This window comes from Ascaphus truei, chromosome 1 (assembly GCF_040206685.1).
Source record: "Ascaphus truei isolate aAscTru1 chromosome 1, aAscTru1.hap1, whole genome shotgun sequence".
NCBI classification, from domain to species: Eukaryota; Metazoa; Chordata; class Amphibia; order Anura; family Ascaphidae; genus Ascaphus; species Ascaphus truei.
In genome coordinates, this window is record NC_134483.1 from 182,679,908 (window position 1) to 182,705,270 (window position 25,363).

A 25,363-nucleotide genomic window follows, 5' to 3' on the forward strand; every position below is an offset into this window, starting at 1 on the left:
TGCGGTTCCTTGTATTTGCCATTGTCGGTCTTGGCATAGTTCTTTTTAATAAATAATTATTTTAATAGTCGCTAGGATTCTTAACTGTTTGTGTGTATTAGTGCAGTACTGCTTACCCTACAGTGTTGCGCTATGATTTTTGTTTGTTTGTGTTCTTTTCTTTGCATGGTCTGTCGAGCAAGTGTGCGGATCCCTTGAGGAGTACAGGACATTCCACTGACTATTTGGCGCCAGGTTTTTCTTTATTTTAAATCTAAATGAAAACAAATCGTATTTTTTTTTTTCAATCACTAAAAGGTTAGTTTAGACCATTACCACAATAACCCGAAGTCCGTGAACCCTCCGGTTCAGCACCCAACAAAAATATGTGCCAGCAGGGCACACAATAGCCGCACAGTCAAGGCTCGCTCCCGCAGTGACCATGGCGGCCATGATTGTATTTTTTAAAAAATACTATAAAAGTCCTGTCACTCAGGATCCGCGAGGTCCCCAGACGTCAGGCAAACAGCAGTGCGCTCTGCCCCTTCTTCCCCTCCCCGATGGCCCTGATTCCAGTCAACTTCTGTTTTATTATTATTATTATGATTATGATCAATTTCAAGCGGAACTGCTGCTTTAATACATACTTTGGGATAGTATATACTTTCAAATAAAAACAAGTAGCACCTATTTTGGCGGTTTAAACACTGTACAAATTATATTGTAATACACAGATTTCAGCTTTAAATGGCCTGTTAAAACATGGTTGTTAACATACCTTGCAAATGTTGCATTGTCACAGCGCACAGGTCTCAAATGCAAAAAGAGACAGAGGCTGAATAGATCTGCAGTGATCCTTAATCTTGTGACACATCACATTCTTGACCCCTTTCGTTAAAAGGTACAATATGTAGAATATCATTGTTTTAATTAAAAACAAATGTGCGATGTATTGTAAAAATTATTGCACTGTTTGACCATTTTAATTTCTGTCTCTACAAAAAATATATATTATGTGCCAAAAATGAACTTGCTACATTTTAAACCAATGCTGAGGGTGAATGCATAGTTTCAAATACTTTGATTAAAAATAAATCAGCAATGATTCCATGGTTTCTGAAAGGTAACAGACTACTAGCCCATGGTCAAAGCAAAGAGTAGAGACGAGAGTGTGTCTTATATTTGGGATCATGTTAAGGAGCCACAATTACACCCTGAATTTACTGAATGTGTTTCAAATAATGTACTCAACAGATTTTGAGTCTGCCTATTCTTCCTGTAACAAATAGATAAAAGGAGAACAAAATGCAAAAATATATGCAATCAAGTAAATACATTATGTTGATTGAGAGGGAAAGAGCTATCCTCAGGGTTGTTATGTAGGCATTCAGCAACGGAGCAGAGAGCAGCAGAAGAAGGTAATATTTCAAAACACTAGCAAGTTCTCTTGTATTTTCAATTGCTTTTGGAAACAGTTCTCAGTAAAGTAATCACATCAAAATTATACAAAGGGTGGTTAAACTAATTTTTCAGGACAAACTGATGCAAAGGCTGTTGGGGTGCACATGCACATTGGATTAAAAGGCACTAAGGAGTTGGATTATCCTCATATAATAGAACACTATGGGTGATATTACCTGGTGGTAACCCAACTTCTAGATTCTCTGGGACATTGCACCAAGAATAAAAAGCAACTAAACACAATCTCATTCTATTTTTATACAATTTACAGTCTCGGAATAATCTGCACAAACCTCTGCTTAAAAATCATATTTCCCCAATAATCAAAACAAACTGTTTAATCGGTATCCCCAAAAAACCAAGAGTAGCATTTCACTATGATTCTTTCCTTTTAAGCAAGGTCCATGTAAAATGTCTTCATCGGTTTGTGTGCCAGGAATAATTTCCTTTTCTTGGATAATTGGGCAGCTGGGGGAATCTATTAAAGCCTCTTGCCACAGCAGCAAACGGTACAATGATATGTAATCTTTTTTTGAAGTGTAAAATCTGCACGTGTCAAGAGTGAATCATGCAAAGGGCAGATTCCCCATTTGCTTGTGCAAATTATACAAAATGAGTGCGTTTTTGCAATTCTATGCCTAAACGCCTGTATATGAAAAAGAGAGTTTTTTCTGAGCGGTGCGGACTACAGTACCTCATCCAAGTGTATCGGTAATAAGAGAATTCTAGGACATTTCTTGAACAGACATGAGACAGTTTTAGAATAAAATGTTCAAATACGGTACTGTAGCTCTCGATGTACATTGAGCTAAATTAAATACATAAATACAAAGCAGTCTTTCCGACTAATCTCAAATACTAAAAAATAAAAAAGCAGCAGTGTAAGCTATAACGGATCATACATATACAAAATAATTTACCGCTTTTAAAATTTGTTTCTACCATCCAAGTATTAATGGACTACAAATCTCGCTTGTAGCACAGCTATTTTATCGTAAACAAAATCTCCAGTTACATCATGCTACTTTGCACTGCAAGACAGGAACATATGTAATTTACCTGGTGCACTTATCTCCTTTGTAAGGTTTTTTTTAACTTGTATTGTAATTTTTTAAAGCGCCTCGTGCATTGTTGGCGCTATATAAATAAAATGATACCATCACACATATGCTACGTCACAGAGAAGTTACTACACTTAAGCACTGACGGTTTGTATTATTGTCAGTATTGTGTTATTCTAATTAAGACCATTTCCTAAAATCACAGATATCTATTAAAGCCGTTACAAATTATAGTTTTTTAATGTTGACTACTTAGGAACTGACACGGTTTTAGTTAGATTTATCATATGATGCGTGAATTCATTATGCTACGAAAAAGCAGTTTCCAAATTCAAAGGATGAAGCAAACAGTCTAATGAATGGCAGAATAAATTACACTCTAAAGTATATTTCCTAGAACAAGAGACGATTATAATATTGTTCAATGGAAGTTACAATACTTTAACTGGATATCGAGTTTCTTTCTGATTTTGCAGAACATCACAAGTTATTGAAGTGTAAATGATACCGGAAGAAAATCCATGCAATAAAACCAAGAAAAATGAAATATACCTTTTAAATATCTAATGCATAATGAGAGCACCAAAAAACAATGAAACCAATAAAACCTCATCATAAGCCAGTGACACATTTATTGTTTTAATTAAACTGGCTCTAGAGACTTGTTTTTTCTTCTCTTATGAAGCAGGAGAAGAGGCAAATCCCACGTAGCATTACTTGCTAAAAACCAGTGTTCCTGTATTCTCTGTGGTTATGTGGATTGTCCATGCAAGGAAATCCTTGTGACCTCTGAATCAGAAAGTCCATCTTCCTCCAATGCAGAGGGCTCAAAGTCAGTAACAGGCAGATCCGGGTCAGCCTCATCGTTGCTCTCTGCGCTGTAATCCACTTCCTCAAGGAATCGAGGTTCATCGCCTTCCAAAACATAGGTGGTTGGGCTAGAAGAATAATAAAAAAAATGAATAAGAATAAATTAAACATTTGCGTTATGTACAGATCTGTTATGGTGGTTAAATTGATGCTGATCATTAATTTAAGGTTGCGTCTCTTAGTGTCAACATATGAATGTACTTTGTGTTAACTTGCAGCCATGCATTTTAGCGAGTGACTTTGAAAATGAGGAGTTACTGTGTGCAATATTATAATTAACTGTATACTACTACTATAATGGTCAGTATACTACTGACCAAACACAATTTCTTTCTTTCATTGCATCTGTAAATCCACCAGGCCTGTAACAGAAATGTCAAGTAAAAAATTAGATTTACAGTTTTCTTACGTGACACTAGCGTATATACTTTCTGCACGCATACAAACTCGGTCCTCTAGCCCTCAACTCCTATTCACCACCTTTAACTCCCTTATCCGCCCAACTACACCTGCATCCTCTTCCAGACAAGGCTATTATTGACTCTCACCCCTTCTCACGTTACACCTAATCTCTTGGTGAACCAATACAAATTTTTGGCTTTAAGTATCATCTCTATGCCGATGATACCCAAATTGACCTCTCCCCCTCTCTTCTATCCCATGTTATCAATTGTCTCTCTATAATCTCCTCCTTGATGTCATACCGTTACCTGAAGCTTAACATGTCCAAAACAACTAATACACTTTCCCCCTTCCACTGCCACTGTCATGGAACAAGAACCACATTTCTGTTTCACCCCCCTTCCTTTCCTTTGCAGTTTCTGCTTGTCAGGTTCTCATTCCAGCTGCATCTATTTTGCTCTGTACACTCACAGTGCCTGTGTGGTAGACACAGTGTTGCGATCCCTGTCTCTGCATTATGCCAGTGAGTTGCTACAGCAACCTCAGCCTGTCAGAATGGGTTAGTCTGCCCCCCCCCCCTCTGCCTTGCTGACAGATGGTCTGTCCCCAGGCTATCTTGCTACCCAGAATACACTGGCACTTCCTTTTCACCCTGGACTCTGAGTGAGTAGTTGCCTATTTGCCCCAGCAAGGCCTTTTTGTTTTACACTGTCTCATCATTGATACACTGCACTCTCTACCAACATTACATCTACAAGCACCTATCTCCCTGTGATTTTCCCTCAATAAAATTAAGAAAGAGAAAAGGACTTGTTTGTGCTTTGGAAGAGGTGAGACACGAGTTAATCTTACTGGAACTAATCATACATCATTCGTGACCCTGGTTCCAGGAAAGTAAAACAAAGAACGTGTGTTGGGGAATCACACAGGAGCTACTACTCATAGACTTTATACTATACAGAATAGTCTCTGCACCCCAGGACAAGCTAACAGCTTTACATTGCCAGACAGGGCAGCAAACTTATACAGAAAAACTGCATACAGCCTGCAGCCTTACAAACAAGCAAGCAGATTTACACTGGTCACAGCCAGCAAACAACCTTGCACACAAGGCAGCAGCTTTGCAGACAGACAGTGCTTCTTACACAAAACCTGATTGCCTTTCTCTGTCTGAGTTCACTCTCTGCACAGCTCCATAGTGAGGGATTACCATCTCACCTTACCCTGCGCACGTCTCCACGGCTAGCGCCACCAAGGGCCACGCCACCGGACACCCGCCAGAACACAGTTCAGAGCCACCAGACACCTGTGAGTACAGCTACCCCTACACTGAACGCTGCAGGACACCGCTCGGCATCATCTGAGACAGTCGCCCATCGCTGACACACGTAAAAGACCGCACGCCACACGCACTGGCTAAAGGCCTACACACACCTACAGCATGGCAGAACTCGGAGCCTCACCAGACATCACGCAGGAGAGTGATCACTCAGACACAGAGACCGCTGCGCAACTGCAACAGGCGCAGGCAGACGCAAGGCCTAAACGGACAGTCACACTGACACAAAAGGCCCGCGAAAAATATGAGACTGACATTGAAGCGCACCGCGCTAAATTAGAGTTGGCCTGGGAAACAACCACACTTGGGATATGCAATGTCGCCGGCGCTGGTAACTATGTACAACAGCTCGAGCAGGCAATAACTCAATTGAAGATAGATCACTCGCGCTACCAAGCACTGTCACAGGCATATTTCACCTATCTAAGAAGAACTAACACGGAAGATAGCCTGCGAGAACGCAACCTGCAAAAGGCGATCGACCTAGAACGTGATGGCATCGTGCAGACGCCCAAAGCGAGAGAAAAGAGCTCCTCCTGGAGACCGCGTCACATCGCTCTAGCACATCCAGACACTCGTCAAGGTCAGCAAGATCAGCGCAATCTAACGCGTCCAGTGCAAGCACAAACGCTACCAAGGCGAGAGCCGCCGCAGAGGCCGCACGTGCCAGGGCCGAATATAGTCGGGGAGAGGCAGCCGTAAGAGCAGGAAGAGCGCGCATAGAAGAGGAGGAGCAGACAGCCGCCGCTAATGCCGCTAATGCCGCCGCTACTGCCGCAGCCACTACGCGTAGGAAAGCCGAATTTGATGCGGAACTAGAGGCACTTAATCAAGAGAAGGAAGCCACCGCCGCTATAGCCCAGGCTGAAGTCCTAGAAGCAGTCGCGCAACAGGACGGCGGGGAGCAACCGTACAGACGGATAGCCACAGAGGATCCAACGCACTGAAGACTACGTAAGGAGCCTCTTCAGTGTAAACACCAGAGCGCCATCTCAACACGGAGGGAGCGACTCAACAGACACCGAAGACTTGCTAGCTCCACGAGGAGAAGATGCTGTCCCTTCAGTGGTACATGCTGCCTGGGATCCACACGCGAACAGCGATCCACACGCCAGCGCGCACACGGATGCACCATAACAGGCTCGCAATCCAGGTACACCCACACGGGAGAACACAGCCCCTCACACTGACCAGCAGCCATCACGCGTCCACGCCAAAGAAGAGGCGATTGCACGGACCCTCCCAACAACTACCTCTGAACGTGACAAACACGCCGATGCCTCAGGCCTGACAGACATAGCCAAGTACATGATCTGGCGTGACCTGGTGCAAACAGGACTCATCAGCTTTGACGACCGCCCTGAGAACTACCGGATGTGGAAGTTCACGTTCAAGGACGCAATCAACAGCTTGGGCTTCTCAGCAAGGGAAGAGCTCAACCTGCTATTCAAATGGCTGGGAAACGAATCCAGGGAGCACGCGAAGAGGCTTCGGATGGCAAACGCGAACCACCCCCAAGTAGGTCTTGACCTAGTGTGGGAAAGGGTAGAAGAGTGCTACGGTAGCCCCGAAGCAGTCGAGGATTCGCTCTTCAAAAGAGTCAACAGCTTTCCCAAGATCACAACTAGAGACTACTCGAAGTTACGAGAGCTCGGGGACCTGCTGCAAGAGCTGGAGTTTGCAAGGAAAGACCATTCCTTAACAGGTCTCAACGTCTTGGACTCAGCTCGTGGAGTGAGACCCATCTTGGAGAAGCTACCCTACAACCTCCAAGAAAGATGGATTTCACAAGGCTCCAAGTAGAAAAGGGACTAGCAAGTCGCCTTCCCCCCATTCTCATTCTTCTTGAGCTTCATCCGCGAAGCGGCAAGAACAAGGACCGATCCCAGTTTCATCTTGGGTGCGCAAACCGCACACAGTGCAAGCAGCCTGAGGAATGAGAGACCAGTGGCGAGATACGGTAACACTCAAACACCCATCTCGGTCCACAGGACGGACGTGCCTCCCACGACCCAAACTACTCCCGATCAGTCGGTCGCTGGAGACGAGGAACCAAGGGACCCAAACAGGGAATGTCCCATACACAAGAAGCCACACCCACTTAACAAGTGCTTTGGGTTCAGGATGAAGTCCCTAGAGGAACGCAAGAGGTTACTTGGAGAATTCAGAGTTTGCTTCAGGTGCTGCGGTTCCACGACTCACCTAGCCAGAAACTGTAAAGAAGAAATCAAATGTACAGTGTGCAAAAGTGACAAGCACGTAACATCTTTACATCCAGAGGCGCTGACACTCCAACTCAACAACCCATCCTCCGTAGCGGAGCATGGCGGGGAGGAAGGAGAGCCAACATCTGTCACGTCTCAGCGTACTGAGGTTTGCGGAAAAGAAAGTGACAAAATGTCCTGATCCAAAATATGCCTTGTCGCAGTGCACCCCCAGGGACAACCTGAGAAGGCTATTCGGATGTATGCAATACTCGATGACCAAAGCAACAGATCATTGGCGAAGACGGAGTTCTTCAACTTATTCAACTTACAAGACAATGCCTGACCCTACACCCTCAGAACCTGTGCAGGGTCAACTGAGACAACAGGGAGAAGAGCAAGTGGTTACGTCATACGTTCAGTGGATAACAGAGTGAAGATAGCTCTCCCCACACTCATCGAGTGCAACCACATGGCCACAAACAGGGACGAGATTCCCACACCAGACGTGGCACGCCATCACCCGCACCTCAGAGGAATAGCCAACTACATCCTGCCGGTAGAACAAGGCGCCAAGATCTTGCTGCTGCTCGGTAGGGACATCATGAGGGTACATAAAGTCCGTAAACAGCATAACGGACCCCACAACACACCATACGCCCAAGACTTGACCTAGGATGGGTGATAGTGGACAACGCGTGCACTGACAAAGAGCACGGACAAGACTATGTTGACGTCCGCAGAACTGTGATAACAGAATGTGGACACACCCCTCTCTAAACCATGTCTTGGCCATCTCCAAGTGACAGGAGGGCCAAGTGAAGAGAAGAGACAAGGTCATACCCCTGAGATCGACAAGAACATCCTCACATCAGGGGGATGTGACAATGGCCTGGGATGCTTAGTGGTTCAGACAACCAAGGATGATGAGTCGACTCCACTGAAGGAAGAAAGTAACCTCCCAAAGGTGACCGACAAAGGGATGGTCCAAAAGACAATAAACAATCGGACGATCCTCCCGCGAGCAATTGCACGGCTAAGATGTACAGTTGTTCCTCTTCACAGAGTATCAAGCGATAAAGCAGCCAGCTGTCACGGCTGGCATAGCTGCAAAAGATGGCGCCCTGCAGGTGAAGCCACAGTGTCAAAAAGACTGTCCTCTCACACGTCAAAAAAGAGACAGTCGCAGAGACATTTCACAAAGGGATTTACAAGGACAAAAGAGACTGTTTTTCGTCATGTCCAGGGAGAGAACAACCTACTGACGGCAGTCAACAAAGAGACACAAAGGCGTATTACCAAAATACGTGGAGACGTTCTCTTGCAAGAGGAATGCACCAATGACTTAGGGTGCACAGCGTTCCAGACCACAAGGGACGACGACAAGCAAACACCATCGATGGGAGATAGAGGATTCCCGATGTTAACGGTCAAGGAGCTCGTCAAAGACGGACCGGGCAGTTGGGTGAACCCGCTACCATTCCGTTCACCAAGAAGGCGCCTCCCGAACAATGGAGAACATGCCATCTCTAGGTTCACTTCGTACCTCTGCGACCTACAAAGGGAACCGGAGACCAAAAACAACTTTGTGGCCTTCATCCAGAAAATATCCCTTACCGGCCACACAAAGCCAGCACCTCTAATAAAGAAAGGTGAAGAATGCTGGTACCTCCAGTCATCTGGGGTCTACCACCCTCAGGAACCCGATCAAATCCGTGTAGTGTTAAGCCCCAGTGCTCAGCTCCAGGGGGTCTCCCCGAATGATGCCCTCTTTACTGGACTAGATTCGACAACTGGTCTTCCAGGAGTGTCGATCCGCTTCCGCAAGGAGCCAAAGGCCATCTCCTTCTGCCAAACGCCAGGTGTCAGAGCGACAGGCTGCCACAACTGGCATACCTACAAGGGGATGCACTCTGTAGGTAAAACCACAGAGACAAAAGGACTGTTCTTCCATAAGTTTAAAAAGAAACAGTGCCAGAGACTTTCACAGAGAGACATTGTGGTGAACCCAGCTAACCTGGACCGGTTCATCCACCCAACATCCTTTACTAAAAGACTTTGCCAATGGATTTCAACGCCAGTGGTACCGGCCGGTATCACCTCGTTATGTGGACATGGACTTTGCATTATTATGTTATGTTTGTTTGCATTGCACATATGTTCCACACATTCAAGTTATATAGTGGTACCTCCAGATACCAGACGTGGAGTGTCATGGAACAAGAACCACATTTCTGTTTCACCCCCCCCCCCCCCTTTCCTTTGCGGTTTCTGCTTGTCAGGTTCTCATTACAGCTGCATGTATTTTGCTCTGTGCACTCACAGTGCTTGTGTGGTAGACACAGTGTTGCGATCCCTGTCTCTGCATTATGCCAGTGAGTTGCTACAGTAACCTCAGCCTGTCAGAATGGGTTAGTCTGCCCTCTCCCCCTCTGCCTTGCTGACAGATGGTCTGTCCCCAGGCTATCTTGCTACCCAGAATACACTGGCACTTCCTTTTCACCCTGGACTCTGAGTGAGTAGCTGCCTATTTGCCCCAGCAAGGCCTTTTTGTTTTACACTGTCTCATCATTGATACACTGCACTTCAAACAGAGAAGCACTCTCTACCAACATTACATCTACAAGCACCTATCTCCCTGTGATTTTCCCTCAATAAAATTAAGAAAGAGAAAAGGACTTGTTTGTGCTTTGGAAGATGTGAGACACGAGTTAAGCTTACTGGAACTAATCATACATCATTCGTGACACTGGTTCCAGGAAAGCCACCTCTACAACCAAACTCTCCTTCACTGCAAATAAAACCACAATCTCATTAACATCTCAAGTCTGCTTCATTCCTCACATTCGGTCCCTCACGAAGTCCTGCGTCTCCAGCTCCTAAATATAGCCAAGATACGCCCTTTCACACTCATGATGCAACTAAAATCATAATTCACTCATCTTGTCCCACCTTGACTTCTGCAACCTTCTCCTAGTTGGCATTATCCTTGTCCGCCTAACCCAACTAAATCCATCAAAAATGCTGCTACCAGACTCATCTATCGCACTCAAATCACTCCACTACACAAATCCCTACACTGGCTTCCCATATTCTCTAGAATCAAATTTAAAACCCTAGCTCCGACTTACAAAGCCGTCAACAACACTGATACCCCTTACATCTCAGCCTTCAACTCCAAATATATACCTAAACGCCTCCTACGTTCTGTCAATGACATCCGCCTTTCCTCCTGCCTTACCTTCTCTCACCCTCAACTACAAACCTTCTCCTGTGCTGCATCCTCTCTCTGGAACTCCATACTATCAGACTCTCCCCCCAGCTTTCAGACATTTTAAATACTCTCTTAAAACGCACCTTTTCAAAGGAAGCCTATCAGGCACACTGCTAACAACCAACTCCCCCCTCTAACCCCATTGGGACCATCTTTGTGGCTGGATCAATCTCTACGCAATGCAATACCCCCTCTAACATCCCCACTATCAAACCGTAATGGGATCAGCTGTGCAGCTGGAGCATACTCCATCCTGAGACATACTCCATCCCACAATGAGCAGACACTTTACCTTTTTGTTTCACCACTATCCCTTGTTCCCTGTAGACTGTAAAAGATCTCCCGGCAGGGCCCTCATTACATTTTCTATCTTTGTGCATGTGTGTCCTTATTTGTATGTAACTATTTATGTAATTGTCAAATTTCGTACCACAACATTTTACTTTTCAGATTTCACCTAAGGATATGTTGCAGCCCTAGATAACATCTGAAGAAGATCATTACATTAGACAGAAAACTTATGTGCAAACAACAATGGTTAAAAAAAAAAAAAAAAGGACTTTTCGTAAAAATCTCCACTAAATTGATTAGATGGTGTTCTTTGCATTGATTTCATCCTTACAGCAACACAAATATTTGCAGCTTGTGCAGCCCTCTGACACACTGGAGAAGAGTTTATGCATTCACAGTGAAGTCCGAAAAATAAAAGATGTACTTGATCAATGAACACTGTTGTGGCCGACATGGATACTTCCAAACTACACAGTGTCAGCCTCCAACTTGCACATGAAAAGCATGTACACACACGGTACACCCGACTGCATTCCAACCTCAATTCAGTTTCACTGTATTGATACCCAACTTCAATTCAGTTGAAAATGCTGCTAGTAATGAAATGGTCACAAAGACCAAATAGTTCAGCACACAGACATAGAAAACCTTGCTCCACATCAATATATACCATGTATTTGTCATCATACAGCAGAGGTCGGCGGTAGAGACGAGCGGTGGTGGGGGAAAAGAAGACGGAGCACCACGGGAGTAGAGCAGGGTGGCAGAGGAGTGCAGCCGGGAGGAGCGCGCCCCAGCCGTCCGACACAAAAGTCTTCGTCGACATCTGGTGTCTGCCGCTAGTAGAGCGCAAGTCCTCCCAGTCATCGTCATCATTTGTCGCCCTGCTCCGATCTCGTGGTGCTCTATGTTTCTCACCCTCCGCAGCCTGTCTCTACTGTTGAGCTATGTCCTCCTCTTCCACCGCCCTGACCATACTCCGTGCCCGTCTCTACCGCCGCTCCACTCCGGTGTCCTCCGCAGACCGCTGGTAGGCATTAATTGGGTGAGCGATGAGGAGGGGGGTGAGAGAGGAGGGGGGGGTGAGAGGAGGAGGGGGGGTGAGAGAGAAGCAGGGGGGGTGAGAGAGGAGGATGAGAGAAGAGGAGGGGAAGGGGAAGGGGGTGAGAGGAGGGGAAGGGGGTGAGAGAAGAGGAGGTGAGCGAAGAGGAAGATGAGGGGGTGGGAGAAGAGGAGGAGGCGGGAGAGTGAGGAGGAGGCGGGAGAGTGAGGAGGTTAGAAAGGAGACGGGGTGCGAAAGAGGGATTACTGTGTAACATTTAAAAAAAAAAACCTTTCTCTGTCCTGTCTCCAGCTACCTGCATACTACACATATTTTACTCGAGGAAAAGGGGGATCAGACACTGATGTTGACTGTCAGCCAGAACCAGGGGCCGAGTGAGACAGTAGCAGTTAATAGAAATCGGCGACCTGGTGGTACAATACGTGTGCGTGGTACAATACACAGTTGCAGTTCTAAGTTTCATGCTCTCATTCAGTCAGTCATGTGTACATACAGTATACAGGCAAGTCTCAGGTGGCAGTACTGAGGGTGGTGATGTGCAGGGCTCTGGGAGTGGACACTGATGTCGATGGGTACGAGCACAGTGGTATTGGTAAGCAGAGTTCAGCCAGGCTCTCACTTTTCATCCCTGACAAGTGGCCTTCTAGTATTAGTTATCTTGCTTTAACCAGTGTATATGTCAGGTATATTGGTATACGCTGGCAAATCTCAGGTGATGGTGTGTAGGTCGTAGGGGTGGACACCTGTGTCGGTGGGTATAAGTACAGGTGGCACAGTAGAACTGGTCAGATGAGCTCATCTTTGACTCTAAGCCAGGATCACGCTCAGTCCCACAAATGTCTGTATGTCAGTTATGTTATACGTTTGCCCACAAGTCCTTGCTGTGGTACTGTGGTGAAGGCCCCTGGCTGGGTTGGTAAAAGCATGAATGATCTTGATTAATTATACGCCTGCTTCTCAACAATTCTATAAGTGCTGTTGAGGCTGGTTATGTGTGAAAAATACCCCTTCTGAAACACATTGAACACATTGATTGATAAGATGCCTTTGAAAAGTATTCAATCAATGGATATAGAAGATAACATTTTTAGAAGTTTTTGTAGTGGAACAGAAAAACTATGAGAAGAAGCTTTAGTGTTTCAATTTTCTTAACCCCTCCAGTTTGAGTTACAGGTCCATCTGCCAGTGAATTGAGGCAAACATCTTTTACATAATGTGCCTCAGTAGTATCTCAATACCTCCTATCAACCCACGCTGAATTTGATTAAAGTTATTTACGTTTCTTCCAACTGATGCTGATCTCTTGGGTACAGATGTTAACACCACCTGGCAGATTATAATGACACAAAGAAAATGGAAAACCGTGGCACTTACAGATCCAAATTGTGATGCATTATAATACTGCACCAAGCAATCCCTTCCCTATTTACTTCTACAAGCACTACCTACAACTCCTCTTAAGAGTCTTGCAGCATAAGCGCTAGATTCAGTCCAGCATCCATTTCTGTATGCTTTGTTGAGGAATAGATTACGTTCACTGACCCTTTCTCTTACAAGTACCGGCAGTTCTGTCTGTGCCCTATATACACAGGCATTGCAGCCCGGTCAGATATAAAAAAATAGACCTCCTCCTTAACACTTTTGTTGTTTAATACTGCGTGCTGCTGCGATTTTCTTGCGTCAGCCCACAGTTCTACTACCAGGGCCATGCACTCGATGCTGATGGATGACAAATTATGTGGCATTGGCTATTGCCTGACATGTTGATGAAACCTCCCTTTCAGTTGTATTTATTTTAGTAGTAGAAGGCTGCTGGGGCTCAATTACAACTGCAGTATCTTCTCTAGTGTCCCACCGCCCATTTATTTATAGTCTTTTTCTGCCATGGTCACTGTGACGATGACTACCCACACCACCCTATCTTCCCAATCCTCCTTTTGCCAACATAAATAGACAATTTTTTCCACCGTCTGTGTGTGTTTATATAAACACTTTGATATCAATTAACTGTACAAGCCATAATTGTGTGTGCCCTATAGTCTCAGTAGTAAGTAAAAGTTCATTTCTCTTAAGAGAAGTTTTTAAAAGAAATTAAGAGAAATCAAGCAAAATTAAATAAAATTGCAATAATTATGGACTTTTGATGCCTCGCAATTATATAGTGAATTTTGCTGGTATAAAAAAGGCACATCTTGCCCGATTCAGAAAATTCAGCAAAACGTCGACACGTAACGTTATTCTACTTGTAATCTTACATTCCAGTAAATGTTTCCACAGCTCTGCACACAGTACAAACTTGTATCCAACACTGGGTGCGGAGGAGAGATGTGAATTTATTTATGAGATTTTGGGCAGCAGGTCACTGCCTTTCTACTTACCAGCACCATTAAAGATATTTCCATTGAAAGGACCAGGAGACGGATCGGGTGAGTGCAATATGTGGACTTATATGCTCAGTAATTAGTAGCCTTGGAAAGCATTTTGTTTTTGTGTATTTTGTGTGTTTGTATAAAATTCTGGGTCCGTTAGGAGAGTAGCAGGCTAGAATACAGTTACACTACTCAAATGTAAATCAAGATCAACACAATTTTACAAACATATCACTCATTACACGTGTTTGTAAAAATCACGTGCAGTTTTGCTTGTGATTTTTCAGACACATTTTTCAAACAAGAGCTGCTAAAAACAGAGGGGCTTATTCTATAAGCTCCGATAGCGCCGAGCGATCTGCACAGAAAACCCCATTCAAGTCAATGGGACTTTCCGTGCAAATCGCACGGTTCAGCGCTATCAGAACTTACAGAATAAGCCCAGTGACTTTAAAGGACCCAATATATAGAAAATGGGAGGAGGAAGGCGGCTATGTTGCCTGTATCTTATAAAGGACTATGCCTATGACTTTGTGTGGTTTTATAAAGGAATAAACTACAGGTAATTAAAAACATCACAAGAGTTCAAAGGAGTGTTGATTATACCGTTTACGTAACTTGCTCTGTGATCAAAGATTACAAACCTATTATTATTATGGGTTTAAGGAATTAAGAGATCACTATTTTAAGGCTTGTTCTGATAAGATTAAAGCATACACTAGATATATGTAAGGAATCCGGTCCTGGGTTTGACTGGAACTCATCCTTACAGGGCTATGGAACTTCTAAGCAAAGAAGTTCATCTGCTCCTGGAATCACTGCAGTTTGCTTGATGCTGCCTCCTGTGCAGCTTTGCCCCTATTGGCAATCTAGGCTATTTAGAGTCAGCCCTTCCCGCCAGGAAGGTGCTGAGCATAATCCTAGTTCCCTGTAACTGTGCTTGCCACAAGCACTGCTGCTGGGCCCGCTGGGCCTTCTTGTACCGCAGCCCCTGTGCCAAAGTTCCCTGCTCCTGGCAGACTTCGCATATAACGCGCTGAAGCGTCTACACGGAAGTCCTCAGTGTTTCTGTGGCCGTCTGCATTCTTCCTGTTTCCAGAAGCCTCCACTACTCACAGCTCCTACCCGGCTAGGGAGAGCTGTTCTATGCTGAAGCGCTGGATCCTCTGTGCTATACCTTCACGGCCCCGATGGCCGATCCGCATACCTTGCTTCCAGGACCGTCCATGACGTTCCGCTACTACCCCCCTTCGAGAGACTATCCTTATGCCAACGCCTCTACACTGAAGCATATTTCTGTACCGACCCCAGCCTGTGACCTTGACTACATTCCTGTGCCGCCTGCCTTGACCCCAGCTTGTGACCTCGACTCCGCTCCTGTGCCGCCTGCCATCACCCCAGCCGGTGACCTCGACCATCGCTCGTGTGCCGCCTGCCATGACACCAGCTTGCCTACGGATTACCCTGCCTTCTCCAACCCCAACACGGCTACGCACAACTACAGAATACGCAATCCGGACCCGGCTTCGTGGTCTAAGGTCGGTGTTTCACTAGCCCCACCTCAGCCCTGCGGGCCGGTCCTGGTTTGTGGTGAGCATGAACATTGCAATATATAAATACAGGGCACGCGTTCCTGTCTGCCTTGTGGCTTGAAATAAACAAGAAACCACTGACCTCATACTGCAATATATTCTGCGATTTTGTGTGTACAGACATAGGACAAAAATCAGCCCATAGACAGACTTTAAAGAAAAAAAGGAAATGGCCACTTTTCTTGTTGCTCATTTGTTTTAGATATTGTTACAGTGATAATTAGTTGATAAACTCATATGTAAGAGTTTTAATCATAGCCACATCAAACAAAAAAGGACCATAAATACCATAGTTGTCGGATCGCATCCATTATTTTTCAAGAATGATGCACACAAGTTTGCCAGTGATTGTATCTATTGCTTTTATAGCGAACCTCAGACCATAATACACGTGTTGTAAAAGAAATGCTTTGATTTAGACAAAGATGATCATTATTATCATATATTTTTTTTTTCTGAAAACCAAATTGGAAAGGAAAATGTCAAATGTGTACAATAAGTAAAGTCGTCCGACGCCCATTCTATTTGTTAATTACTTCATGCATTATAATAAATAGGATTATATTTGGATCTAGTCTCTTTTTGAGGATGTTTAATTATTTTCACTTAGGGACGTATATGTGTGGGCATATATGTTTGTTGATATTCCCTTGATCACCATGGCTTGTAATTGTTGTAAGTGTTGATTATTTCACATGCTGTTGATCCTTTGGTATATGTGCAGGTTTCCTGTTTGATTTAAATATGTATTGCTTTATGCTGTTGCACAGACCGTTTAACTTTTTGGCAAGTGTAAACAAACATGGCTGCCATTTCCAGTCAAAAGCAATAATGCATTTTATCATAAATGGTTTGCGAAAAATAAAATACATGAATAGACTATGGAGTTGGATTGCTTTCTCACATCCCCTTTTCATTTTCATTTTCTGCCCACTGATGAGAGCACGTAGACAATTGTAATCTTTAACAAAAAATTAGATGCAAAGAACCAATACTAATCTACTCTAGAAAGTTTTGAATGATTTAGTCTGACTCGAGACTAGGGATTGTGAGAGAGAGGGACACAGAGGATGGTACCTTGCTAGCCCATAGAATAGGGTATAAGGTAGATCAAAAAGAAGATCCAAAAGATTCCTCCACTAGTTGCACTCTATGTTCCTTTGTCAAATATCATCTGGATAAATGATCCATGCATATTCTCAATATATGTACGGCTTACTATTGTAGCTAAATCAGGAACCCAGTTAAAATAAAATAATAAAACTTTATTACAAAAAAATAAACTGTGACTCTGTGCCTTTATTTACAGTGTATATTATTTAAAATCCCTTCAGGAGTTGGGTAGATTATATGCTCTGATTACCAAGTTTATAATTTATGAACACATTTAATAATGTAGATAGAGAATTGGGGTGCTCAAACCCGCAGCAACTACATCCAATAATAAAATAATGTGGCCCCTGGAGACACCAGTGGGAGTGGGCAGGCAAATAAGACTTGTAAGTAACACAATGACTTTTTAACAGTCAGACTTAACTATAACAGTCTAAACCAAAAATGCCCCACTCACGTCATCTCCAGGGTTTCTTTGCCGGCGTGCAAGCCAAGAAGGATCCAGAATCCAGAAATGTCCAGTAGAAAAAACGAATGGCGCACAGCCAGGGAGTCAGGTGTGGAGTAAAAAAACTTTTTCTTTATTGCAGCATAGTAGGAGACAAATTCACCCCCTTGGGGGACACAGACAGGGACCTCCTACGCGTTTCAGACCAGCAGGTCCTTTATCAAGGAGTATGAGATGTGTACAGAGTGGGCACCTTTTATATCTAATGCTTAATTAGCTAATATCAAAAATCTGTGCAAAATTGAATTACGGATCCACTGGGCATGCGCGTGACGTCATCCGGCGCGCCACTTCAACAGCCCAGGGGATAGTGAGTAGGGACCGCCCCTAATGTCACCCGCGCATGCTCAGTGTTGGCCGTGAAGGAACAGAGGGAAATTCCCTTACTCTCTGTATTCGCTCCCGCCCTCCGTGACGTCATGGCGCTCCCCGATTGGCTGGAGTACACCGCTGCACCACCAATGAGTATGTGAGGCAGACGAGGCTGCTCCAATCGCGCAGAGCCTCACATATACCCACGGAGGGAAGGGAGAGGAGACTGAGAGAAAAAAACATATACAAACTGACAAAAACGGACAAGCTAAAAAAATCAGTAAAAAAGTACTAATAAAGGTGCACAACCCAAATACAAGTCCCACATATACACAGACATAACACAGTGAATGACATAAATAGGATCTGTAATCCATATCAGCAAAATGCTGTCACTATTGCACATATACACAACACATATTAAAAACAATTGAGAGATAATCGACAAGACTTGATGTATTATGTCTTGTTTATCTGTACCTCCAAAGGTGAAGAAGAATCAATAGTACTATTTGATTTTAAACAAATTATATGTCTGCTAAATAAGCCATTTTGACATAAATGCCCAAAAAGGTCAATACTATTCAAAAATGATACTCATAGCAATTGCCCTATCAGGAAACCGCCGTACTAGATATCACGTAAACCATAGATCATAAGGGTTCTAGCCATATGTCAGGGTCCAATACCTATACAATATAATGGACTAGTTGACAGAAAGTAGTGTTGAGAATATAAATGTTAAGGCAAAAAAAGACAACTCATATCATACTTGCATATATATTTACAGAGGCAAGTCACCACTACAACAAAGTAGTAATGAGATGCCTGTCAAACACAATACCGTATTAAATATATATCATTTGTATTTAGAAAGAATTTTTATATTTTAACAAATTTTATGTTTTAAGAAAATGGCCCAGGTTCCACTCAACATTCAGACCGCAGGGTGTTCTAGTTTGGAGCATAAATATCCAATATGCCTCCCTGCGGTCCAAAAGGTTGAGTAAGTCACCCCCTCTTTCTTTCGGAAAGATCTGTTCGATTCCTTGAACTTTTAGCCCATTAAGACTACCTTTGGGGCATTTGGTGAGGTGTTTGGAGACCGGGTGTGTTATATCCCTTTTTCTGATTAGTCTAATATGCTCAAGGATTCTGATCTTGAGTGGTCTTATTGTCCTCCCTACGTAGTTTATCCCACACCCGCAAGTTAAGAGATAAATCACGTATTGTGTATCACAATTAATAAATGATTTTATCGGAAATTCTATATTAGATCTTAAACCTCTAAAGTGCTGTGAAGGGATCATGAACTGGCAGATCTTACAACCTCCACATCTGTATGAACCCTTGGTTACAAATTTTCTAGTGGGCAGAGTGGAGGACGCAACATAACTGGGTGAAACATAACTAGCAATAGTTTTTGCCTTGCGATAGACAAAACGGGGGCCCTGCTTGACGCAGTCCTTGAGGCTGCTATCCATTAGTAGGATGCTCCAATGTTTACGTATAATGTTCTGCACTTTGTTACTACATCTATTATACTGAGTAATCATAAGTGGGACATCCCCCTTCGTAAATCCAGTGTCTTGTCTGTTGTTATTACTAAATGTTACTCTATCCTTGTGTGGATCATCCTTGGTCTTTTTAAATAAATCCTCTCTATTCGTCAATGCAATTTCTTTGGAAGTATTCGTTAAAGATTCCATATTGTAGCCCCTCTGGTGGAAGCGATGGCATAATTCCTCAGACTGACGAGAAAAAGCCTCCTCTGTGGAGCAATTCCTCCTCAGTCTGAGGAACTGGCCCTTGGGGATGCCCCTAATGACTGCAGGCGGGTGACAGCTGTCTGCTCGTAGCAGCATGTTTCTTGCATTCGGTTTTCTAAATGTTTCCGTTTGGATATGGCCTTTGATGTCAATAAATAATCGGAGGTCCAGATAGTCAATGTGCTGTGTGTTAAAGTTATGAGTGAAAGCTAAATTAAGGTGATTAGAATTAATATATAAAAAGAAATTGTGCAAAGTGTCTAAATCCCCTTCCCAAACCATAATCAGGTCATCAATGAACCTTTTATAAAATGTGATGTGTTTACGAAAAGGATTAGTGCTTGAAAAAATAAACAGTGACTCCCACCACCCCATAAACAGATTAGCGTACACCGGAGCAAAGCTCGTGCCCATTGCCGTACCCCTTTGTTGTAAATAAAAAGTGCGGTCAAATAAAAAATAATTGTGCGTTAATAGAAATTTTATGGCATCTAAAATAAATGCTGTGTGAAGTTGATTGCTATCTGGACCCCCGATAAAATAATCGACAGCTGCCACCCCCTGGTCGTGTCTAATCACTGAATAGAGGGACGTAACGTCCATGGTTACCCAAACAGATTGTGGGCTCCATACAACCTCTTTTAACTTAGAAATGAGATCCCCTGAATCCAACAGGAAAGAGGGTAGATCCCTCACGAACGGTTGTAAGGCATCTCATTACTACTTTGTTGTAGTGGTGACTTGCCTCTGTAAATATATATGCAAGTATGATATGAGTTGTCTTTTTTTGCCTTAACATTTGTATTCTCAACACTACTTTCTGTCAACTAGTCCATTATATTGTGTAGGTATTGGACCCTGACATATGGCTAGAACCCTTATGATCTATGGTTTACGTGATATCTAGTACGGCGGTTTCCTGATAGGGCAATTGCTATGAGTATCATTTTTGAATAGTATTGACCTTTTTGGGCATTTATGTCAAAATGGCTTATTTAGCAGACATAGAATTTGTTTAAAATCAAATAGTACTATTGATTCTTCTTCACCTTTGGAGGTACAGATAAACAAGACATAATACATCAAGCATTGTCGATTATCTCTCAATTGTTTTTAATATGTGTTGTGTATATGTGCAATAGTGACAGCATTTTGCTGATATGGATTACAGATCCTATTTATGTCATTCACTGTGTTATGTCTGTGTATATGTGGGACTTGTATTTGGGTTGTGCACCTTTATTAGTACTTTTTTACAGATTGTTTTAGCTTGTCCGTTTTTGTCAGTTTGTATATGTTTTTTTCTCTCGGCCTCCTCTCCCTTCCCTCCGTGGGTATATGTGAGGCTCTGCGCGATTGGAGCAGCCTCGTCTGCCTCAGATACTCATTGGTGGTGCAGCGGTGTACTCCAACCAATCGGGGAGCGCCATGACGTCACGGAGGGCGGGAGCGAATACAGAGAGTAAGGGAATTTCCCTCTGTTCCTTCACGGCCAACACTGAGCACGCGCGGGCGACATTAGGGGCGGTCCCTACTCACTATCCCCTGGGCTGTTGAAGTGGCGCGCCGGATGACGTCACGCGCATGCCCAGTGGATCCGTTATTCAATTTTGCACAGATTTTTGATATTAGCTAATTAAGCATTAGATATAAAAGGTGCCCACTCTGTACACATCTCATACTCCTTGATAAAGGACCTGCTGGTCTGAAACGCGTAGGAGGTCCCTGTCTGTGTCCCCCAAGGGGGTGAATTTGTCTCCTACTATGCTGCAATAAAGAAAAAGTTTTTTTACTCCACACCTGACTCCCTGGCTGTGCGCCATTCGTTTTTTCTACTGGACATTTCTGGATTCTGGATCCTTCTTGGCTTGCACGCCGGCAAAGAAACCCTGGAGATGACGTGAGTGGGGCGTTTTTGGTTTAGACTGTTATAGTTAAGTCTGACTGTTAAAAAGTCATTGTGTTACTTACAAGTCTTATTTGCCTGCCCACTCCCACTGGTGTCTCCAGGGGCCACATTATTTTATTATTGGATGTAGTTGCTGCGGGTTTGAGCACCCCAATTCTCTATCTATCCTATTTCCCCATATCTGGGGTTCGCTCACCATAGTTGACTCCATTATCTACAAGCAAGTTTATTTGGGAGCAGGTGGATGGATTGAACTTTTTTTTCATTTTTTCCATTTATCTATGCATGGATATCTCTCCAGTGATTATTGAATTATAGTGGTGTAACAATTTAACTTAAGCATCATGACTGAAATGGAGGATATTGAGACAATAGAAGAAGAATCAGTTATGTACGCCCTAAACTGCTGTGATGACTTTATTAGAAAAAAAAGGGCCCTACAAGTCTTTGAACGGGTGGTAGATGCTGACACTAAGGATATCTCAGATCTTAAGACACATTTTCAGAGATTGGAAAGACTCTTAATTTTGAACATTAGAGCATGGTGGGATATCATCTCCCTGGAGAACTATATATCAAACAAAAGGATCCCCAGGGGTTTGCGGGTCAAAAAGGTTCCTACGTTTGGGTTTACCACCCCCCAGTTTGAACAGCAATGGGTTCTTGCATTAGACCAGTGCCGTTTCAAACTCATGGAACTTATTATAGAGCAAAAAGTGAACGAAAGGAAAAACTTGCAAACACAAATTAAGGACCTCCAATCACAGCTACAAAAGTTTAAAGATTTAGAAGGTTTTAAGAATTATGACAGGATACTGTCAGATACAGTGTTAAAGGCAGAGGAAGATATCACTGCAAAAAAACAGGTTAAATACGATAGGGACCGCGCGGATTATGAAAAGAAACAAGTATACAGTTGGCAGCGCGTTAACCCTATCAGAGAGAGGGGGAATCAGGGTCCCCAAAGGATGAATCAGCAGAGAGACAAAGTGATGCGGTCTACTCCGCGCAAATCCATACTTAAATCTAAGAGTAACGATCAAACAAGTGGAGACTCTGATTTCTCTGATGTTGACTACCTCTCGCACTCAGTCTCCTTTTTCCAGACAGAAAGATCCAGAGAATACTCAGATGGTCCAGCAGAGCCCTCCAGATCGAGATCAACAGGAGCGGACCACACAAGAAGCTATCATGATGGTGGTTCGGAGCAACAATCTTCCTCCAGACAACAACAGCAGCAAAAAAACTTCCCTCTCTTCCAGAAAAACCAAAAAGAACCAGAAGAGGAAAGAAGAAGAGAGGGCGGCAGATGGCCGGCGAAAAGGAAGAAGTGAGTAATAACCAAGAAATGGATGTTATTAACATATCGGGGGAGGATTTAACAACTGCAGAATTATCACTCCTACAGAAGGGGCTTAAGTATGCTCCAACTATGGACTTTGACCTGTTCAACACCGCTATAGACGTCCACAAATTTGTGAGGAAACTGACTTTAAAATCTTTTTTTCACAAACGTGCACAGTTTCTAGGTCATCAAGAAAATAGGTCATTGGACATTGTAGAAGAGGTTGATCCATCTGGAGTACTACCTACACCACACCCTAGGGACTTAGACGCGGCACTAAGTGACCAGGCCACCGCCATTCCAACCTTCAGAGAGGCATGTGACCTTCAAGATATACAGGACCTTGAAGAATTATTAGAGGACAATGAGGTCATAACTGAGCAACTTATCATTCCAGAATTTAGTACCTGGAGGTCTAACCTTAAGAAAAGTTCATTATTTGACCCACAGTTCTCTAAGGGCCCTTTCTTGACCACTTTCGAGAACTTGGTCATTAGGGATTTGCGCATTCTGTCAGAGGGTTATTCTATCAATGCAGGCAAGCATAATTTAAACTTTGAAGAAAAACAGGCACTTTTCTCGTTACAGAAAAATGCTAAAATTGTTATAAAAAATGCTGATAAGGGAGGAGCGGTGGTGGTGCAGAGTAGGGCTAGCTACCTCAAGGAGGCCTATAGGCAACTTGGGGATGCTACTACCTACTCTGCACTACCAGAGGACCCTACAGCCAGGTTTCTGAAATCATATAAAGAATTGTTAGAGGTAGGGGTTATCACACAAGTGTTGAATAAAGCTGAAAGTGCCTTTTTGTTGAACCCAAATCCGACCATTCCAGTGTTTTACCATCTCCCAAAGGTCCATAAGACATTGGTCGACCCTCCGGGGAGACCAATCATTGCGTCTATTGGATCTTTGGGAGATGGTTTATCTAAATATATTGATCAATACTTACAACCGTTCGTGAGGGATCTACCCTCTTTCCTGTTGGATTCAGGGGATCTCATTTCTAAGTTAAAAGAGGTTATATGGAGCCCACAATCTGTTTGGGTAACCATGGACGTTACGTCCCTCTATTCAGTGATTAGTCACGACCAGGGGGTGGCAGCTGTCGATTAGTTTATCGGGGGTCCAGATAGCAATCAACTTCACACAGCATTTATTTTAGATGCCATAAAATTTCTATTAACGCACAATTATTTTTTATTTGACCGCACTTTTTATTTACAACAAAGGGGTACGGCAATGGGCACGAGCTTTGCTCCGGTGTACGCTAATCTGTTTATGGGGTGGTGGGAGTCACTGTTTATTTTTTCAAGCACAAATCCTTTTTGTAAACACATCACATTTTATAAAAGGTTCATTGATGACCTGATTATGGTTTGGGAAGGGGATTTAGACACTTTGCACAATTTCTTTTTATATATTAATTCTAATCACCTTAATTTAGCTTTCACTCATAACTTTAACACACAGCACATTGACTATCTGGACCTCCGATTATTTATTGACATCAAAGGCCATATCCAAACGGAAACATTTAGAAAACCGAATGCAAGAAACATGCTGCTACGAGCAGACAGCTGTCACCCGCCTGCAGTCATTAGGGGCATCCCCAAGGGCCAATTCCTCAGACTGAGGAGGAATTGCTCCACAGAGGAGGCTTTTTCTCGTCAGTCTGAGGAATTATGCCATCGCTTCCACCAGAGGGGCTACAATATGGAATCTTTAACGAATACTTCCAAAGAAATTGCATTGACGAATAGAGAGGATTTATTTAAAAAGACCAAGGATGATCCACACAAGGATAGAGTAACATTTAGTAATAACAACAGACAAGACACTGGATTTACGAAGGGGGATGTCCCACTTATGATTACTCAGTATAATAGATGTAGTAACAAAGTGCAGAACATTATACGTAAACATTGGAGCATCCTACTAATGGATAGCAGCCTCAAGGACTGCGTCAAGCAGGGCCCCTGTTTTGTCTATCGCAAGGCAAAAACTATTGCTAGTTATGTTTCACCCAGTTATGTTGCGTCCTCCACTCTGCCCACTAGAAAATTTGTAACCAAGGGTTCATACAGATGTGGAGGTTGTAAGATCTGCCAGTTCATGATCCCTTCACAGCACTTTAGAGGTTTAAGATCTAATGTAGAATTTCCGATAAAATCATTTATTAATTGTGATACACAATACGTGATTTATCTCTTAACTTGCGGGTGTGGGATAAACTACGTAGGGAGGACAATAAGACCACTCAAGATCAGAATCCTTGAGCATATTAGACTAATCAGAAAAAGGGATATAACACACCCGGTCTCCAAACACCTCACCCAATGCCCCAAAGGTAGTCTTAATGGGCTAAAAGTTCAAGGAATCGAACAGATCTTTCCGAAAGAAAGAGGGGGTGACTTACTCAACCTTTTGGACCGCAGGGAGGCATATTGGATATTTATGCTCCAAACTAGAACACCCTGCGGTCTGAATGTTGAGTGGAAC

At 43.4% G+C, this 25,363-nt stretch overlaps 1 protein-coding gene across 6 annotated transcripts in view; it reads right to left on the reverse strand.

Moving 5' to 3' along the window:
- Positions 1-232: 232 nt before the first annotated feature.
- Positions 233-25,363, reverse strand: part of AGTPBP1 (ATP/GTP binding carboxypeptidase 1) — a 149,250-nt gene continuing 124,119 nt past the window's right edge. For all 6 annotated transcript variants that reach the window (XM_075598985.1, XM_075598978.1, XM_075598979.1 and 3 more), the window contains one exon: positions 233-3,439. In XM_075598985.1, coding sequence (XP_075455100.1) covers positions 3,253-3,439 — 187 coding nt within the window. In that variant the 3' untranslated portion in view covers positions 233-3,252. The remainder of the gene's footprint in view (positions 3,440-25,363) is intronic.